This window comes from Camelina sativa, chromosome 17, assembly GCF_030686135.1.
Source record: "Camelina sativa cultivar CO46 ecotype springtype chromosome 17, ASM3068613v1".
Classification (NCBI taxonomy): domain Eukaryota; kingdom Viridiplantae; phylum Streptophyta; class Magnoliopsida; order Brassicales; family Brassicaceae; genus Camelina; species Camelina sativa.
In genome coordinates, this window is record NC_141896.1 from 5,203,928 (window position 1) to 5,222,783 (window position 18,856).

The 18,856-nt window shown below is 35.0% G+C and overlaps 3 protein-coding genes across 3 annotated transcripts; 1 reads left to right on the forward strand and 2 right to left on the reverse strand.

The window, feature by feature from the left end:
• Window positions 1–5,001: 5,001 nt before the first annotated feature.
• On the reverse strand, window positions 5,002–10,389 carry LOC104755511 (kinesin-like protein KIN-UA). The gene is made up of 18 exons (XM_010477912.3): window positions 9,720–10,389; window positions 9,461–9,561; window positions 9,221–9,343; window positions 8,942–9,127; window positions 8,619–8,840; window positions 8,391–8,529; window positions 8,109–8,258; window positions 7,899–7,987; window positions 7,517–7,720; window positions 7,278–7,421; window positions 6,922–7,188; window positions 6,700–6,817; window positions 6,507–6,599; window positions 6,290–6,415; window positions 6,059–6,184; window positions 5,843–5,986; window positions 5,635–5,763; window positions 5,002–5,537 (listed from the first exon to the last, which is right to left on the reverse strand). The coding sequence occupies exons 1-18, from the start codon at window positions 9,901–9,903 to the stop codon at window positions 5,374–5,376; spliced, it is 2,709 nt and encodes a 902-aa protein (XP_010476214.1). The 5' UTR covers window positions 9,904–10,389; the 3' UTR covers window positions 5,002–5,373.
• Window positions 10,390–13,260: 2,871 nt separating this feature from the next.
• Window positions 13,261–15,051, reverse strand: LOC104755512 (zinc finger A20 and AN1 domain-containing stress-associated protein 1). The gene is made up of 2 exons (XM_010477913.2): window positions 14,531–15,051; window positions 13,261–14,023 (listed from the first exon to the last, which is right to left on the reverse strand). Exon 2 carries the CDS (start codon window positions 13,985–13,987, stop codon window positions 13,496–13,498), a length of 492 nt encoding a protein of 163 aa, XP_010476215.1. The 5' UTR covers window positions 13,988–14,023; window positions 14,531–15,051; the 3' UTR covers window positions 13,261–13,495.
• A 1,175-nt stretch (window positions 15,052–16,226) lies between these two features.
• On the forward strand, window positions 16,227–18,358 carry LOC104755513 (uncharacterized). The gene is made up of 4 exons (XM_010477914.2): window positions 16,227–16,766; window positions 17,315–17,551; window positions 17,666–17,883; window positions 17,982–18,358. Exons 1-4 carry the CDS (start codon window positions 16,503–16,505, stop codon window positions 18,172–18,174), a joined length of 912 nt encoding a protein of 303 aa, XP_010476216.2. The 5' UTR covers window positions 16,227–16,502; the 3' UTR covers window positions 18,175–18,358.
• Window positions 18,359–18,856: the final 498 nt, after the last annotated feature.

An 18,856-nucleotide genomic window follows, 5' to 3' on the forward strand; every position in this document is an offset into this window, starting at 1 on the left:
TTGTGTAACTCGTAGGAACAAAACGATTATATGGACAGAAAAATCCCGAGAAGAATTCGCTGACGTAGCAAAGACAGCTCATACATTCTCGTTGCAAAAAGCATTGAAAATTCCTTTTATAGTAAGGACGTTAACTTTGATTATACATAAGTCATAAGTGCAACCTAACCTAACCTAACCTCATAGGGCAATCTTGTAATTGCCAATGGCAACCAGAAAAGGAGTGCCTTCGTTGAGATAAAGTTTTGTGGTTGCTTTTTTGACTGGTTGGTTAGTGTTTAGCGCCAAATTCGAATATGTTTTTCCCTCTCTCTTGTAATTTATATATTTGTGATTTGAAAGAAAAACTATATAGGATGCTATAGTTAAGATTACGGTTAAGTGCATAAGACATCATCACTTAGTATGTAGGTATAGTTATGGTCAGCTACATCTGATCATATATTGATTAGCAAATATAATATCAAGATCATGCGCATCTGATCTATTAGACTATTAGGGATATATCTATGTTCGAGGAGAGTTTGTTTGTCAAGTTGCGGCTCCGATAATATTTTACTAACATGACAGCTTTCTTATGTCCCTAATCTAGTCATAAATGATTTGTTCAAATCTCATCACTCTGTAATTGTTTTTGTTTTGGTGATCATAAATGAGTTCAAATTCCAATATCGGGAAGATATTCGCACGACCTCGAGCATATTTTAAGAGGTTACTAAAACACTTGTTAGAGAGATGGGGAGATCAAATTATAATATTAAACTCTTACAAAGATCACACCATTACGCTGAAGGGGCATGTTGTTCCTCGGACGTGACAAAAACTTGGAATTTTTCGTATTATTTTAGTGACAGATATTTATATAGTTTAATCTATTTCGATGGAAAGTTGTAAAATGGATATTGATTAGGCAACTATATGGCCGATTGATGTTTTTATAAGTGAGATACTTGCAAAAGATACGAATAACGCCAATGTCGACTCTTTCGTATTACGACTGTCGACAGATTTCCTTAGTTTTAGGAGAACTTCGCGGATCCTCCCTTAATTTATAAGATCTCAGCCGTCCAAGAAAATATATATTGAAAGTACTTAGCTACACTCTCAAAGTTTGACTATCATTGGATTGTGTCTGTTGATGATTGATGAACATGTAAACGTGTCCTTAACATATTCAAACGCTTTTAGACTAACTAATATCCAAGTGAATGTTTGTTTAGGTCTTCTCTCTTCTATAAGATCAACCGACAAATATATAACTATATAGGTCTATAGCTAACAATGAAATGATCCTTTGTAAAAAAAAATAGACTGCCTCTTTGTAGTTTTTTTTTCTATGAATAATGATGATACAGTAGTTAAAATTTTTGTTACATGTATCAGTTTACAATGTTGGAAGAGAATTTGTTGGGGCGCCCGATATTATAAAGAGTTGCATATTAAAAATTCAGCAATTTTTACATTTTTCGATAGCTAAATTTTATTACAAACTACAGTTGCGATGTATAGTATTTTGAAACGGTATATTTATATTACATAGTATATTTGAGGAATACTGAAGTATAAACCTTAAGGCCAGATTCATTTTATGTTCAATTAGAAAGAGACAGTTTGACTTTTGCTTCATAAAAAACGCGATGAATATTGACTTTTGCTGGGGAAAACAAGGATTTGACTTTTGCATATAAAATGTGAAGAAAATAAATAAAATTATCATAACTCATAAGTACAGCATGATCTATGTTATAAGTTAGCTGTTGAGTAGTGACGAAGCAGAAGGCAAAAAGCACACACAAGTAATTAGGAGTGGTACACACCACTACTCTCTCACGCCGCTTCCAGAGCTAATTTTTTAATCTTTGATAGAACTTTTAACTAAATCATCACTTTTCTCTTTCTATTATCTAACCACAAAGATCGAAAACAAAAATTTGGTTACTCACCCGTCTATGACAAAAATTGAATTGAAAATATGTATATAGTATAATTCAGTTATAAAACTTTGATTGATAATTATCTTTTGCAATTAGTAATAATAATCACACGACTTTCTGATCACCGCTTTATAATTTTTGCCGAGTCCTGTAATTTTCGATTGTTTTACATTAATTGACTAAAGAGAACGCATCTAATATATTTATATCTAGATGTTGTGTGTTTAGACTTGTAAGCCAGCTGCGACAGCAATATATTGCTTAAGTATCAATTTGAATTAGTAAAATAAAGATTGAGTTATAGTATCAGTTTTAAAACTCGAAATATAAAGCAAATCGTTATTGTTGATTAGAAAATCCATTCCTTAATTTGGATTACTTTAGGAGTTGACCTAATACTTTTTTTTTGCAGGCCGATAGCTTCTGTATTTGTTTTTTGTTGATGTCAATCTAAATTATCTAATTGTTCTTTTTTCTTTTCTTTTTGTATTACGTGATTTTGTTTATGTTCATTATTACTATACTTTTTGATTTTGACATATACGAATGTTAGAAATATTAAACATGATTTCAGAGTATATTCCCTACATTACTGAAGAACTTCGACCAACAACTTAATTCATGCAGGCTAAACTAAGAATTACGGGGAATATGGTTCTTTGGAATTTGTTTTGGGAAAGGTTTTACATAATTACAGATTTACAGTGGGCCTGTAGTATGAACGTTTTTATCACAAATTTATTGTAACTTTATTGAATCACTCTTCGATAGGCATAAATCTAAAATTACTATTAATTCGATAGGCACATAAATCTAAAATCAAAAGATAGTAATTTGATAACATTTACCGCATAGTTTTGAGATTGAATTATTATATTTTGCATTTGTTTTACTTATATTTTGAACATTTTCTTCTAAATATAATATTTTCAAAATAGAACATTTTTTCAAATGAACATAGTTTTGCAATTAGAAGAAAATGCAAAAGATAATTCTTCAAATACTTCTATTTTGAAAATACTATATTTAGAAGAACACAATTAACAACAAATATGAGTTGAAAACACTTCTTTTACGCAGACAATTCACTTTATACTTTTATGTTTATTATGTAAGTGTCATGTTTTATTTTGTTCTTCTTAAATGAAATCTACCGTCCCTGTAATATAGCACTCCCTATAAAACTGGCGATATTGGTGAGCATACAGGATATCCTGATAGCCCTGGATCCATCATTCATAAAAGACCGACTTGTCACCACTCATAGGGAAACAGAGGTCGATTCCGATGAATCTATTACCATTGGAAGCTGTAATTGCAAAATTTAAGCGTATTTATTCAAGAACTTACCAACAGTTGATAACATATTACTTCAATAGTTTTATTCAAACATCTTTTACGGACCTAGCTATCATTATTACTTCTATAGTTTGTAATGTATTCATTATCGTTCTTACTTTATTTTTTTGTAATTATTACTAACTTGAGTTTGTTTCTCTCTTACAGTATATATTTATTTGTAGTTTTACAGTATGTAAAATAAATGATAAACTCTATTATTGATATCAAGTTGATGATGTATATGCTCACATAAATGATAACATATTTCGTCAATAGTTTTGTAATATTGTCTTCATTTTTCTATTTGACCTTTCTTAATTTTCTTTTGTGATTTTTACTTATCACCTAAGTATAGCAATTCAACTTTACAGTAATGTAAAACTTTTAAAAATGATCCATGCATGTATCTATTTGACACTTATATTTGATCCATGTCTATACTGTTTTTTATTATCACCTTCAAATAATAGAACTTTAAAGTTAATAAAAAAGCAAAAGTAATTAAGTAAAATGATGATAATTACTTATACTCTTATATTATTTGCTTACTTTTTTCTTATTATTTGCTTACTTTTTTCTTATTATTTGCTTATTTTTAAATCGATAGTTCTAAAAACTATATTTCATTATTCAAGATATCTGTTATAACCATTTGAGTGAGATCTAAATTTCTTATGATCCTATTAATTAAAAAAAGGGAAATAAATAATAGATGAATTTATTTTCCTTTTTGGTAGAGTAGATATGCTTGCGTTTGGTCATAGCTAATATTAAAATGGAAGTGTACCTGTTGTGTACCATCTGAATGATCGTATCTTTTTTTTTGGACAAGCACATATTACTACTAATATTGAAAGGAAAAATACATTAATAAGAAGTTTAGACATCACTCAAAACATAAGCTCATCAAATCACTGAAACATAAAGAAGATCGGATCAAAGCCCTCCTTGGTAGGGGACCCCAGTGGCATTGAGCCACAGTTCTCCATACAAGAGCAGTTTGGTAACTGTAAAATTGGAGACTACTTTGGGATCTGTAAGAGCCAGTGAAGCCAGTCGTCCAATTGACCCTTCTAGTTGTGTCGGCTCCTGGTCCTTGGTTGTTGTATTCCCAATAAATAGTGGTTGTTCCTATCCTCCCATTCCAAGCTGACCAACCTGAAGATCGACCAAGTCACCGATGTATAACTCTATCACTGCAACGGTAGAAAAGTCCTTCCAGGGACGACCAAGAAACGTCTTCACAGTGGCTATAAGGGGGGCTAAGTGAGGACTCGCCGTGATGTTGCATTTTTGGAGTGAGAAGCCCGAGTTATGGTTCAAATCTTCGCGTGACTGAGCTGTAATTATGTTTGCCTGTCCCGTCACAGGGTGTAGTCGATGTTCAAGCCGGCCCTGCCAACAGGCAACAGTTGTTCTCCATAAAAATCCATATACTTGTTTTATAGTATCTTTGTGTGAAAGAAAAAGATTGAATGTATAAATGCATATTAGCAGATGAATAATTATTTAGTTATTAGACGAAACAACAGTATTATACCATAACACTTCTATAATTAACTTGCATGCATGCACGCACGAATAAATGAATTAAAAATACTATTGATTTTTTTTCTTTTTCTTTTTCAAACTACTATTGCGGAACTTCTGTATGTATGCACCTACGTCCAGATGATACAATTAAGAATAATAAAATAAAACATAAGTATAAAGTAAAGTGTCTGAGTAACAAGAAAATATATGTTTTTAACACATTTGTTGTTAATTGTGCACAGTTATATATGAATCTGTTATCTGTATAGTTGTTTTTTTTTATATTAAAGTGTGGAAAACTCAACATTACTCTTTGATATTTATTTCAATTTTCACTACGACATTTTATACACAAACAAAACCCACCAGAAAAATAATTTACACATTCAACCCCAAACAACAAAAATAAAATAAATGCCAAAAGCCACGATGAAAACCACAAACCAGCAGCCTACTAAACCCAAGATAAAACAAAAACAAAACCAGACAAATCTTCATCTCAAAATTCCGGTAGAATGTTATTTATACCGCGATTCGGTTCGGTTAAGTTAGGCATGAAACCAGCTTATCGGATGTCAACACGAAGACGTCTGAGTTCAGTGAGGAAAGTGGGACTTGAAGTGAGAGTCCTATGAGCAAGACTTCTTATGTCTTCTCTCGAACAGTCTCTTGAGATCCTCACCAGCTCCCATATAGCTCCTTCCTTCACCATCTCTTTCGCATTTCCTTCTGCAAAAACATCAATATTACGTGTTACAATGGGCCATGTTCACAGAGCTAACTCGATGTGTATGTATATATGAACAGAATTACAGAACACACTTACCGTGTTGTGCTAAGTGACATAGAGCTAACTCGATGTGTCGTCTTATGGCTGCAGTTTCGGTTTTGGCATTTTGTACAATCCAAGAGAGTGCACCGTCTTCTATTAATAGTGATTTCCCTCTTTTAGTTCCTGCTCAGTGACGCATTGAAACGTTTCACGTTTGCCAAAGATAATATTTTGGATAAACTAGTTCAATAAGGTTTGTTACCTTGTGTAGATGCTCTTGACTCGCATTTCGCAAAGTTTGCGATCCCGCGAGCAACTTGTGCAAGAACATCAGGATGTCCACATCTGACCATTCCCAACAAAGCTGCAATCCCACCTTCTGATCTTAGCTTTGTCTGCAATTTATCTGCGTGTATAAATATAGACTTGTGAGTTCCTTTTCATAATAAAGTGGAAATGAGAGGTGAATCGAAAATACCGTTTCCACATAGATTTGCAATTGCTCCAGCAACCATCCTGAGGGTCTGAGGATCTTCAGCATTGGCTGCTGTTGAGGCCAATAAACCGATGCCTCCTTGATCCATGATCAGTTCTTGGTTTGTTTCTGTGAATAAGAAGAGTAATTAGGACTTGGTTTCATAAACAAAGTACTAATGATACTGTGACCAACTAAACAATTTTAACTCATGAGAACCACAATTTTTTTTACCATTCATTGCAAGATTAGCGATAGCACCAGCTGCAACTCTGTGAATGGTCTCATCTTCTGTATTTTTCAGAAGCATCAGCAAGGAGGTGAGACCACCAGCTTCCACAATTTGTTGCTGGTTTGCCTCTGGTGTTACATACAATAATTGAAACAATGAGCCCTTGAAATGGTAGCAATAAAAATAAAAGTTAAAAGGATGATGATTGCGAAAAGACACCTTCGGCAGCCAGATTTGCTACCACTTTGACAGCATGAATCCGCACATCAGCATCATCAGCTTCAAGCAGAGACAAGATCTTTTGCAACCCCACTTCAAGAGGCAAACATGTACAAGGTGTTATATATGTTTTGCAGTAATGTAACTAGTAACTAGTAACGACCAACTGATGGTGTGAAACGTCAGCAAATACCTTGTTCAAACAGTCTAGCTACAGGAGGTTTCTCAGCATTTCCTGGATCTTGAATCTGAGGAAGTCTTAAAGCACCAGAAGTTTTCTCTGAACCATGTTGCTCAAGGTTTCGTCGAGTCTGCCAAAAATATATATATATAAAGAATGAAGGAAAACAGGAACAATTTGATACATAAGGAGCATGCTTTTGCTCATGTGAAAGATCCATATTATGTTCTTTACCTCGTCAGCAGTAAGACTCAATTGCAGTAGTTGAGAATGCAGTGTTGCTATTTCCCCTTCTAGTTTTTCTTTTTGTTGTGTCTCATTTTCCAACATCTTGTGGAGTCTCATGATCTCGGAATTTCCTGATACTTCCACTTTTTTAAGTTCAGTGAGCTGCTGTTTCAGCCTATTCACTTCCTCTTCAGCCGCCATCTTCGACTGAGCTTCTTTCTGAAGCAACTTTTTCAGTTCAGAGACTTCCTCTATCGCTGGGGCTATTGATCTCTGTAAGAAAAAGAAAAAAAAAATATGTAAATAAGGTTGAGTAGATGATGAATCTAAAGCTGCAATGTAAACAAAATGTCATGCATTACATTTCCATTAGATGTAATGTCCAGTCCATTTTTTTCTCCAAGTGCAAGTCTCTCAGCAGCCAGCTTTTTCTGATTCTTTGACCAGTTCTCCTCCAGCTTCTTTATTGATTCCATGTAATCATTTTGATACCTTTGCTTTTCCTCCTACACAAAGATATGATTACTGAATCATAAACCAAACCAAAGAGACATCTCAATAGCAAAAGTCTTGTTGCAACACCTTACAAAAAAGTACTCACCTCTAGTGCATTGGCATATCTCGATTCAGCCTCAGCAATTTGGTTATGTGCCTCTACGGTTATTCTTTCGACTTCATCAACGAATGCTTTCTGCTGCCTTTCATTTTCCTCAATTAGATTGTCTAGTTGTACTTCTAGTCTTCTAGACAAGCTTTTGTAATCAAACTCTTCCTTTAACTTCACCATGTTTTCCACTTTCATAGCCTATATAGATAAACCCAAAAGTTAAACGTAGCCATCAAAATAAGCAAATCAAGACTTTGAACTAGCAAGCAGTGAACTAGTTGTCTCCCCTCGAGCCTTGCTAACAGTCTGCATATATCATTTACCGTAAAATGATTTAATAAAACAAAATAGAAGTCCAAAGCTATAAGCCCCCTACCCTCTGCCCAAACATTATAGTGCTAGTTGTCTCCCCTCGATGACGTGGTGATGGACCAATCGTAATAACTAAGGAGGTCCTTGCAGTGCCTGTTGAGATCATAGGCCACATGTCAAGCAAGTCAACATAGTAAGTATTGGAAAGCATCCTATATTATTGTCTAATACCAAGATATACAAAATACACACACTAAAGCAGAGACAAACTTGCCTCCAAATGAATCTCTAAGCAATCTAGTTAACTTTGAATCACGGAATGGAACATGAGAACTGTTTTCAGCAAGTGCATTGATGCATTTTCCCAGCGCGCTCAGAGAGAGATTGATAGATTTGGCTTCTTCTAGTGTATGTCCTTCACTTCCTGTTACAAAAAAAGAAAGATAAATATTCACACAAAGTTGTTCACTATAACGTTGAAGTTCAAGTTGTTAGTTGTCGAAGTGTAAATGAGGAATATAGAAAGATTGGTACTCCATTAACTGAGAATATAAACCTGATTTATTAATACGTTCAGACCCAGCAAGATCCACCACAACTAATTTTCCCTTCCGGACAACAGGAGGCTTGAGAGATTTATTCATATGGGAGTTTCCATTACTTTCACTTGATTTCAAAGAACGCCTGACATTTACCTGCAATATATAGTTGGCTAATGAATATGCAAGTTTATATAACCAACAACTCTTCAAGCAAAAATCAGGATCAATAAAATTATGTTCACCATTAAGATAGCATGACTACGAGATGACTCAGTGTTCAATTTGGTGTTAGCAGCGAACCGGTGAGCTTCTCCGAGTTGCAGTAGTTCCAAGAAGCTTTGTTGATCTCTAATTTCGACCAAGGTGGCACCTGGCAGAGAAACATCTCCACTTTTCGGATCCTCAACTATGGCAATGTTATCATTAGACGGATCAAGAAGGTCTTGTACAGTCTCCATATAAAGCTGCATGTTTGTATCAAGCAAACAAACACATCAAGAAGACTTTCCAAGAACTCACACGAGAGAGACTTAAAAGTATAACAATACAGAGAAATATAACCCACCTGCATATAAGAGACAGAGATGGAATCAGTCTCCAAAGAGACTTCAGCTAAAATATCCTCCATAGCACGGACCATAATACCACGATCAGCAACGTCTTCTTCCCCGAGCTGCCCAAGAGTATATGTCTTACCAGTACCGGTCTGACCATACGCCATAATTGTCCCATTGTAACCATCCAAAACACCCTACACATAAGACTCAAATTCATCTTTGAGAACAGAACAGTTTAAAAACTCTGGAACTTGATGAAGGTCTAGTAGTACACATCTAATACATACCTCCACAACAGGTTTGGCCACAACTTCATAAACCCTCTTCTGTGAAGCGTACTCAGTAAGCACTTCATCAAACTCAAAAGTATCAGTGTCCCAGTTGTTTTTCCGGAGTTTCAACCTCTTAAGCTAAAAGAATCAAACAAGAACATGACAAGATTTAGCTCCTCTCCACAATTCAAAGCAAAAAAAAAAAACAAAAACTTTAAGAGTATATAATAAGATCGGGACAAAGTAATAATGTACCTCAGGCTGTAACTCAACACAATCAGCAAAATCAGCATCAGCGATCATTTCCTCACCATTGCGTGGCCTTAATCTAACGGCTACTCGAACTCTACCAGGAACTAAAAATACAAAATCACAATACCAAATTATAAGCATGCTTAATCCAACATCTCAAACACATGAATCAAAAAGTTTCAATTTTTATGGAGCAAAATAAACGAAACAGTGAAATTTCTAGGGGAAAAAAAAAATGAACAGAGGAGATTTTTTTTTTTACCACCGGCGTCGGCACCGCTTCCAGACTTAGAGCCACCAAGAGCGGCGGGGCTGCTTTTTCTAAGGACAGACTTGGATTTGACAGAAGGCTTCTGACTACTGGAAGAAGAGGGCTGAGTTCTGAGTGAGCTTCTATGAGTCCCATTTCTGTAATTTACGGCTCCGTTTCCTGAAGTAGTTGACATTTCTTCTTCTTCTTCTTCAAACGCATAAAATCCAAAACACAAATTCTAAAAGAACAGAGAGGAGAAGGTTCTCTTTATTTCTTCTCTCGTGTTTCCTCAAAAACTTTATTAGTATAAGTTCCCGAGAAAATTCCTTTACTTTTATTTGCTCGGATTTTAATTTTTCTCGGGAAAATTCCAAAAGAACAAAATGAGAGAGAAGAGAGAGAGAGAGAGAGAGTTGAGTGAAGTGAAGGGAATCGTGTAAGGGAGGCGTGACACACAGTTAAAAAAACCAAACCAAACCAAACATCAACAAGTTGCGGTCCGTTCTTTACTTAAGATTGAACGTGCTTTGACTTAAATGCCCTTTACTGGTCCCGTTATTTACCCACTGGGTTGGCCTCTCTCTCTCTCTATCTTTGTTTTTGTACTACGGTACGTTGTTTGTTTGTTGTTGTTCTTCCGCGTGAATCATTTAATTTTACTTCTAACTATTTTTACTATAATTCCAGTCACGAGAGAGTAATGTCACCATTTTAATTTGCTTACTATTCTTAGAAAATAGTAATACCAATAGTTTTTTCTTTTCTAGTAGTTTTTTTTCATATCAACAATATGATTTTATCATAAGGCCATATTAACATAACATAAGTTGTTGGTCCACGATGTAGTCAATCACATTGTTTCATAATCATATTATCATTTCACCGTATAGTATCTTTGAATGAGTTTTTAAATATTAAATTTGAATTGGTCTCTTTAAAGCATAATTAGAGGAAGAATCAAAAGGAGAAAGATTTACATTGAAAAAATTTGAAACGAACAAAAGTTTTTGGACTGAGAAAAGGAAAAAAAAGGGAAGAAAAGAAAAGACAATAACAACAATAAAGGGATTTCAAGGGTCCCCATAGAAATAAAAAGTTAATTTGTCAAATCTCCCCAATTGAAAAGATGAATCTTCCATTCAATTTATTTTGAATATTCATTAAAGGGTAAAGGATATTTAATACATATACTAATATAAGGTGTTTTGAGATGAGTTGAATCTAGTAATACTAAAACTTATACAGATTGCTTAACTAAAATATGTATCAAATTGGTTCTGAGCTGTAAATTTGTGAATCGGCACAAAAAAAAAAAGTTGTTCGAACAAATTCGTACTCCAAAACATCATAATTTTTTCTAAACTAAAAACACTGATCATAACAAACTCTATTTAATGAATATTAAAATAGTGAGTTCTTAACTCAATTAACACATCTCTGATATTTCATAATCAGATGTCAAACGAAACCTTTTTCTTTGTCATTCTAGTAGTGCTTTATATACTGCAGCATTCATGTATAAAGAGGGAAACTTATTCAAAGCACTCAGACTATATTTTGTACTCCATGTAGGGGCCTTCCTCAACTAGTCCAGACTTACTAAAGTGAGAGTTATATTCACCCAACAAAAGAGTTTTGCTCTTTTTTAAAACATAAAAAGGTCACCTTTTATTTTCTCTTTTGTAATTTCAGAATTATGTATTTTATTATTGATCATATTGGACAATGATATGCTTAGACTTGTAAAACTAAAGGCAAACCAAACACAAAATATGTTCTGAAAGGTTATACAACTGATGCAATGTCAGATCATTTGATATTGCATCATGGTCTGAAAGTGGTTTTCGAGAGGTTGTAATGTCACAATGAGGTCTTCATCTCCCCACTATTCCATTTTTTTATATACATATAAGAGAAAACATTTAAAGCCTTAAAGCAAAGAAGTACAAAACATGATTCACAGTTAGGTTGAAAAATTTAAAGTCTACATGTTTATATGTTAGGTTATTTTATCCAGACAACTATAGTGCATTACTTTTTCTCTCTTTGCTTTTTGTAAATTGTTTGATAAGATTCGGAAAATGGACCCAAGGTTTTTAATGTAACCATCAAAGAAGTGATAGTGAAAAGAACAGTTTGCCATATCAAAAACGCATGTTATATAATTTCTTCTTTTTAGTTCATACCAAAGAACAGTCTATCTCAACTCGTAGGTTAAGCAATCTCAGTTTTGATATAGAAGTTTTAATTTCGTTTAAAAACTGTATTGGAAAATCAAATCTAGTTCATATATCAGCAGCCTGCAAAAACATTAATGAATTTTGATGGATACTCCTTTAATAGAAAACAGATCGGAGACAACTATTGCACTTGATTGTAGATGTTGACATGTTCAATACACACCACTCAAGGATCTGCATTGGGCCACTGGCTAATTCAATTAGCCGTTTTAACTGACCTCCGGTTTCAACTACACACCGTGTTATCGTTTACAGCTTTGAATCCCTTTCTCCTATTAATCAAACCCTCTTCATAGAGTCTAAATATCGCCAAAGATATAAAGACCATACAAGCCAATAAAAAGAATCGTACGAGCATCACTGGATACTATCACCTAAACTTCAAGACATCTCTTAATCTTCCATGATTTGATGCAGACAGACTACTTTGACAACTTCAGTCATTAATACACCAAAGGTATATTACAAACTACACTTATTCGAAGTCCTACTACACCTATAAATGAATCAAACTTTCTACAGGTAAGAAGAACACCGTTTAACCGAGCTAAGACAAAGTAGACAAAATCAATGACTCATTCAATCCAGGACACCTAAATTAAAGACATGCAACTCTTCCATGGTTCAATGTAGAAACCCTACACGACATCTTCAGTTTCAGAACTATCAAGTTACAAACTTCAGCCACCATAAGCTATACACAAACCCCACTTTTTGATAACTCCCCTATAAACAAGCCAGAGGTATCTTCCACGGTTCGATACAGATACACTCCCTAGACGATATCTTAAGTTTCAGAACTATAAAGCTACACACTTTATCCATCATCAGCTACATACAAACCCAAACTTGTTCATAAGTCCTCTTTAAACCTACCAAGAGAATCCTACAACTTCAAACGGTTCAACTTCCTTCAGATAAGAAGTAAGAAGCATCAACAAGAAGACTGATAGTCTGATATAAACTCTCTAGACGATACCTTCAGTTTCAGAACAATCATGCTACGCAGTCTATCCACCATAAACTACATACAAACCCCAACTTCTTCACTATACACAAACCAAGAGAATCCTACAACTTCAAACGATTTTAACTTCCTCCAGATATGAAGAAGTAAGATGCATAACATTCTGACTTCAGTTTCAGAACAATCAAGCTACTCACTTTTATCCACCATAAGCTACATACAAAAACCAAACTTGTTCATGACTTACCCTATAAACAAACCAAGAGAATCCAACAACTTCAAACGGATTCAACTTCCTCCAGGTAAGAAAAGAAGTAAGCTCAAACGATAAAGATTTCTGATATAATAATATAACCAACACTTTTTATTACAGAACAACAAATCCAGCGTTCCAAATCATGAAAATCACATAAAATAGCATAACCTAAATTCCTAAGAAACCCTAGAGAGCAAATCAAACCATAACAAGAGCAGACGAAATATAAATAAAAAAGAGCCAAAGCAACCAACATCACGAGACATATTAAAAACAAAGACAACAGACACCAGTTTCGTTTTCTTTGGTTGTTATTACCAAATCATATCCTCTCAACCTTATCAGCCTTGACGACAGGATTAGCCTTAGCAATAGCTTCTCTAGCCACTCCTTTGAAATCGAATTCACAGTCATGGCTCTCTGGATATCTATGAGCACCACAGAAAGTGCTCCCACACTTACACTTGAAACCCGTCACGCCCACTTTCTTGTTACAGCTCAAGCATCTAGTCGCCGTCGGTTTCGGCGGATCCACCGGAGCTGCTTCGCCGCCGCTCGTTGACGAGGAGCCAGATTCGATAACAACGCCGGGAGTGCTGCTCTGTTGCAGTTGGAGTTTGGGTTTATTAGGGTTTAGGGATTTCTCGACGGCGGCTTTAGCAGAAGCGGCTTGCTCCTCCTCGGCTAGGATGTCTCTGTAGCATTTGGAACAGAGGTTCATGTTCGATGGACTTCCGAAGAAGCCACAGCCATTGACGCAGAGCTTTGGCTCTGAAGGACAGAAGCTTGTGCCGTCGTTTTGCTCAGAACCCATAATTGAAATCTTTCGAATTCTAAAATCGAAATCTTACTGCAATTAAAAAAAAAACACAGATTTGTGAATTGAAGAACAGATGCAGAATTTGGAATTAGGGTTAGGGTTTTTATTTTAATTATGTAACTTATGACTCTCCTCCTTTGATAGAATCGCCGAGAAAATAAAGGAAGATTGACAAAATCGATAGAATTAGAAAAATGGAAGATTCTTGGCTTGTTACTTACGCCAGAAAAAAAGACTAAAAAATTATTTATGACGAAAATGCCCATGGGACTCTTGAATAAAGTTGAAGTGTAAATCCGTCATTTTGACAAACACACTCACGACCAGGTCAGCGTGTAAGTCAAAAAGACTATTTTACCCTCACGGCGCATAAAGAGATAAGTCTTTTTAGTTTTTTTTTTTTTTTTTTGTCGAGATAAGTCTTTTTAGTTTCTTCGAATTAATTTAATCTTCACTATCAAAAAACTTAAGGAATCAAACGAAGAACACACAAATCGGAACAGAACAAAACCAAAAAAGATAAATTAATAATTTTACCTAATTCCGACCCAAACTTCAGCTGGCGGAGAACAAAGTTTCCGATATCTCTCTAAGCTTTAGTTTCCCGGCGGCGACAAGTCTCTCTCGTAAAGAAAATATCTCTCACACGGTATTTAATCACTGAGAATTACCGAAAAAAGAAGTTTCGTGATATGATCGGAGACCGAGACCGTAACCGAAAACCTCTTTAGCTTTTTCGCCAGAGAGAAAAAATTTAGACAAAACAGAAACCAGACTCTCTTTTGGTTCTTTTGCATTTTGTCTATGTGGTCGAAATGGTTTTATTCATATGCGGTAAGGTGCACGGGGAGATTTTATGGATCGTCTTATAATATTCGTTCGATGAAAGGAAATGGGGAGTGATGAAGTCATCGTTTTACAAATCAACGGTTGTGATTGGAAGTTTTTTTTTTTTTTTTTAATGTGATATGATAGTATTAAAAAGTGGATATAAAATGGGTGGGGTTGTCAACTTTTTTTTTTTGGGTGTTTGTGGATTACGATAAAGTTTTGTTTTCAGTTCGTGAATAGATGAAAACCGGTTTATGTGTAACCGGGTTTGGTTTGTGGGGACAGGCTTAGCTGGTTGGACGGTGACGTAACAGTGGATAAAAGAAAGAAAGTGGCGCGTTTGTCCTGACGCGTTTTAGTCAGTCAGTCGCTCTTTTTGATTTTGATTTTGATTGAGAATGTGATACTATGATACTAAGGCGCGTACGTACATGATAACGGTAGATTTTATACTACAAAAACACTCGGGTGGACATCACAACTGATTAGGTGATTCACGCAAAGGGTGTCTGCAGACAGTAAATAACGAGTCCAGCTGAGCCTGAGCCTAAACAAACTCACGTTCTTTGTTAGTTAAAAAAACTGAACGTGCATTTGAATTTGTATCTTCAGCAAACGACTCTTCTCGTTTTTTTCTTCAAACCGATTTTGTATTTTACAACTCTAGCACACTAGTATACTATGATGGATCCGATAATTATGATCTCCATCACCTTCGTTTGTTTTATTTTGTTAATTTGTATGTATCGATTAGCCCATATACAAGACCATAACCAACCAAATATAGGTTAATCTGTCAATTTCTATATTTGAAATTGACTTATGTCAAGAAACGGCTAAAAAACAAAAATCTTACGATATATTAATATATGCTCGTCATTGGTGTTAATTAAGTATTATAATTTCAAAACGTAGCTATCTATATTATTATTACCATACAAAATGTCCACTTACAAGAAAAACTTATAATTTTGTTATAAAAAGAAAGAAAGGAATCTTATATAATTTAAGGAATTTGTTCTAATTTTGGATCTTTTGGTTGCTTTTCATTGTCTTGTTTTCCCTCTTTCTCTCTTTTATGCTTTCGCTTTGAAGCAACTAAATATCAATGATTTAGTCGTATAATTGTATAATTTGCTTAAGCATCTCTTATCCAAAACTAGTTATATTTTATATAATTCATCAATAAGGAACATACATCATGTACGATGTACCCACCGTGACGGCAAAGCGAAGGGGGAACTCAAGCAACACAACTCGCTTAATAAGTTATACACATATCGGTGCTTCGTGAGCAACAGCTATTACCCAATCATATGTCTCCACTTGTCCGGTTTAATAATTTGAAGTAAACCACCACCTAATTATTGGGATATTATTCTTTTTTATTTTTTTTTAAAGTAAAACATAATATAAAAAGGGAATAATATAATAATAATGGATTCAGATGCTTTCTTCTAAAACCCAATTCGCTTCGCTCTCTCTCTCCGATCACCACCACCATTTTGATCTAACGGTCTCATTCTCTTCATACTCTAACGAAACCGAAGAATATAAAAAAAACAGAGTCGCATAACGAATCTGACGGAGAGAAGCTTCTCGAGTTTTTTTTTTTGTTTGGGGGAAAAAGGGTTCATTTTTTTTGTTTGGGAGGGGGAAATCTTCGCTCTCTCGATCTATGACGTACAGCAATGGCGTCGATGCGACGGTGCCTGAGCTGAAATTGAGAGTCGAAGATTCCGAAAACGGTGATTATGTTAAATTGAGAGGAGGATCTGATGAAGAAGAAGGATCATCGTCGGAATCAGAATCGTCATCTGGTTGTTCGATTGGATCCGTTACTTCTGTTTGGTTCTGGGTGAAATTGATCTCCTTGGTCGCTTTTTTGGGTTCTTTGGCTTTTGTTATTATCAAATGGATTGGTCCCTTTTTAATCGAAAAGGTTCGTTTTTTTCTTTTTCTTTTTTTCGAAGATCTGATTGCTTATATGGTTACATTTGATTGGAATTAGGGTTTGCGTAAAGGAGTCTAGTTTCTTCTGATTTAAATTAGGGTTCTTATGTCTTATGATTTGTGAGCTCAGCCACTAAAGTTTGAAACTTTCGTCCAATTATGTGTCTGTGGTTTGCTAATTTGTCTATCATTCATGAGCTCTGTCTGGTGTTTCTCAATCGACTATGTTTTGCTTGTTCCAGAATTAGTTTGACATGTTCATTTGTGATGCTAGAAACATTGTTTAATAATGGGTGGCCTATGGCGTGGCTGATGTCTTTATACTCCATTGCAGCTCACCAGCGTTAAGTTCGAATGTAAATAATTTTTATATGGATTTGCACTATTTCTGTGTATGTGTTAATAAAGGGATCCATTTTGATGTTTGTAAACTATGCAATTGTTGAGATTTGTGATAGCCTAATAGAGTTGGTCTCTTATGTTATGAAACGTCAAGTATATATCCTCATATGTGCTTGATGTGTTTTACGTTTTCAGGAACTGATTCCGTTTATAAAATGGGTGAGAGGAACTTTCAGCATCCCGGTTCTTGGTCTTCTACTCTTTGCCTCGGTAGCATTGTTCCCAAGCATTCTTCTTCCCTCTTCTCCTTCCATGTGGATGGCAGGACTTACGTTTGGTTACGGAAAGGGGTTTCTTTTGATTTTGTCAGCAGCATCAATTGGTGTTACTCTTCCTTTCTTAATCGGACATCTCTTTCTCCACAAGATGCAAGTAAGCATCATCTCAAACACTTGGATCTTGTGCACTCTTTGGCTTGCAACCTTGTTAAGTTTGTACCATTAGATGATCAATTTTGACCCTTTTCTTCGTGGTCTTTTTGTGCAGGAATGGTTGAAGCAATACCCGAAAAAAGCAGCCATACTTAGAGCTGCCGGTGAAGGAACATGGTTTCATCAGTTTCAAGCAGTCGCACTAATCCGTGTCTCTCCATTCCCTTACATGATCTACAACTACTGCGCATTAGCGACTGGAGTTCACTACGGTCCTTACATCTTAGGCTCTCTTGTTGGAATGGTTCCTGAGATCTTTGTCTCAATTTACACGTATATGCCTCCCTCTCTCTCTCTGTCTCCTGTCTCTGTGTTCAGACATGTTTCTGCAGAATCTTAGATTGGTGTACTTTTTTTTTGGTTATTTGCAGGGGAATAATGCTAAGAACACTAGCAGTTGCATCGGATGAGAGACACATGCTTTCGGTTGTGGAGATAGTCGTGAATGTTCTCGGCTTCTGTGTAACTGCAAGCGCTACTATAGTCTGCACAATCTATGCAAAGAAGAAGCTAAGTGCAATGCAATTAGAAGAAGTGGAGACACTACAAAATCCAATACTCTAACTCTTTCCACCATTAAGCGCTTCGTTACCGCAACATATCATCTAACACGATCTTGAAATTGATAATATATATGTTTTGTTTTTCTTGTTATTCATATTCATTTGAAAATGAATATTTATGTTTTTTGTATATATATATCAACTGAATTTTGAAAAAAATTTCAATGTATATCTCTATTAGATCATCTAATTTTTCTATCTTTCGTTTCATGGAAGTATGTATTGTTGGGCTCATAGAAGTAGTACCATAAGCTTTTCCTTTATAAAGTTGGAAGAAGAACAAAACAATCAAATACTAGTATGAGTTAATAACGTGAGGACCTCACGGTGAGGAGATTAATTAGATTTCCGACACAAAGCATGATTGGAAATTGAAATAACACATATTAAAAATGGGTTACAAAAGGCAAAGTAATTAACTCTGACAAGTGTACAACGGTAATAATTTGACAGTGCTATTCAATGTCTCATCTTGAAGATTGTGTGTCCTCTATGCATGATAAAATTATCTCTATCAATGAGCTCTTCCCTCAGAGAACTAAATCAAAATCTTCAAAAGAATCATGAAAAAAAAATTGGGGAAAAAGGAACAAAAAAATATTTAAACAAACAAACACAATAACATAAAACAGAGAGAACAAAAAGCCACAGAAACAAACAAATGACAGAAAGACGTTTTTTAC

Bases quoted from the DNA above. Each gene is read 5' to 3' on its own strand.
- LOC104755512 (XM_010477913.2), bottom strand. From the start codon at position 13,987: ATGGGTTCTGAGCAAAACGACGGCACAAGCTTCTGTCCTTCAGAGCCA.
- LOC104755513 (XM_010477914.2), top strand. From the start codon at position 16,503: ATGACGTACAGCAATGGCGTCGATGCGACGGTGCCTGAGCTGAAATTG. The intron at 16,767-17,314 runs GTTCGTTTTTTT...TTACGTTTTCAG, and splicing joins GTCCCTTTTTAATCGAAAAG to GAACTGATTCCGTTTATAAA. The intron at 17,884-17,981 runs GTATATGCCTCC...GGTTATTTGCAG, and splicing joins ATCTTTGTCTCAATTTACAC to GGGAATAATGCTAAGAACAC.
- LOC104755511 (XM_010477912.3), bottom strand. From the start codon at position 9,903: ATGTCAACTACTTCAGGAAACGGAGCCGTAAATTACAGAAATGGGACT. The intron at 7,721-7,898 runs GTAGGGGGCTTA...TTATCTATATAG, and splicing joins CTATAATGTTTGGGCAGAGG to GCTATGAAAGTGGAAAACAT. The intron at 6,818-6,921 runs GTAAAGAACATA...TATTTTTGGCAG, and splicing joins TGAGTCTTACTGCTGACGAG to ACTCGACGAAACCTTGAGCA.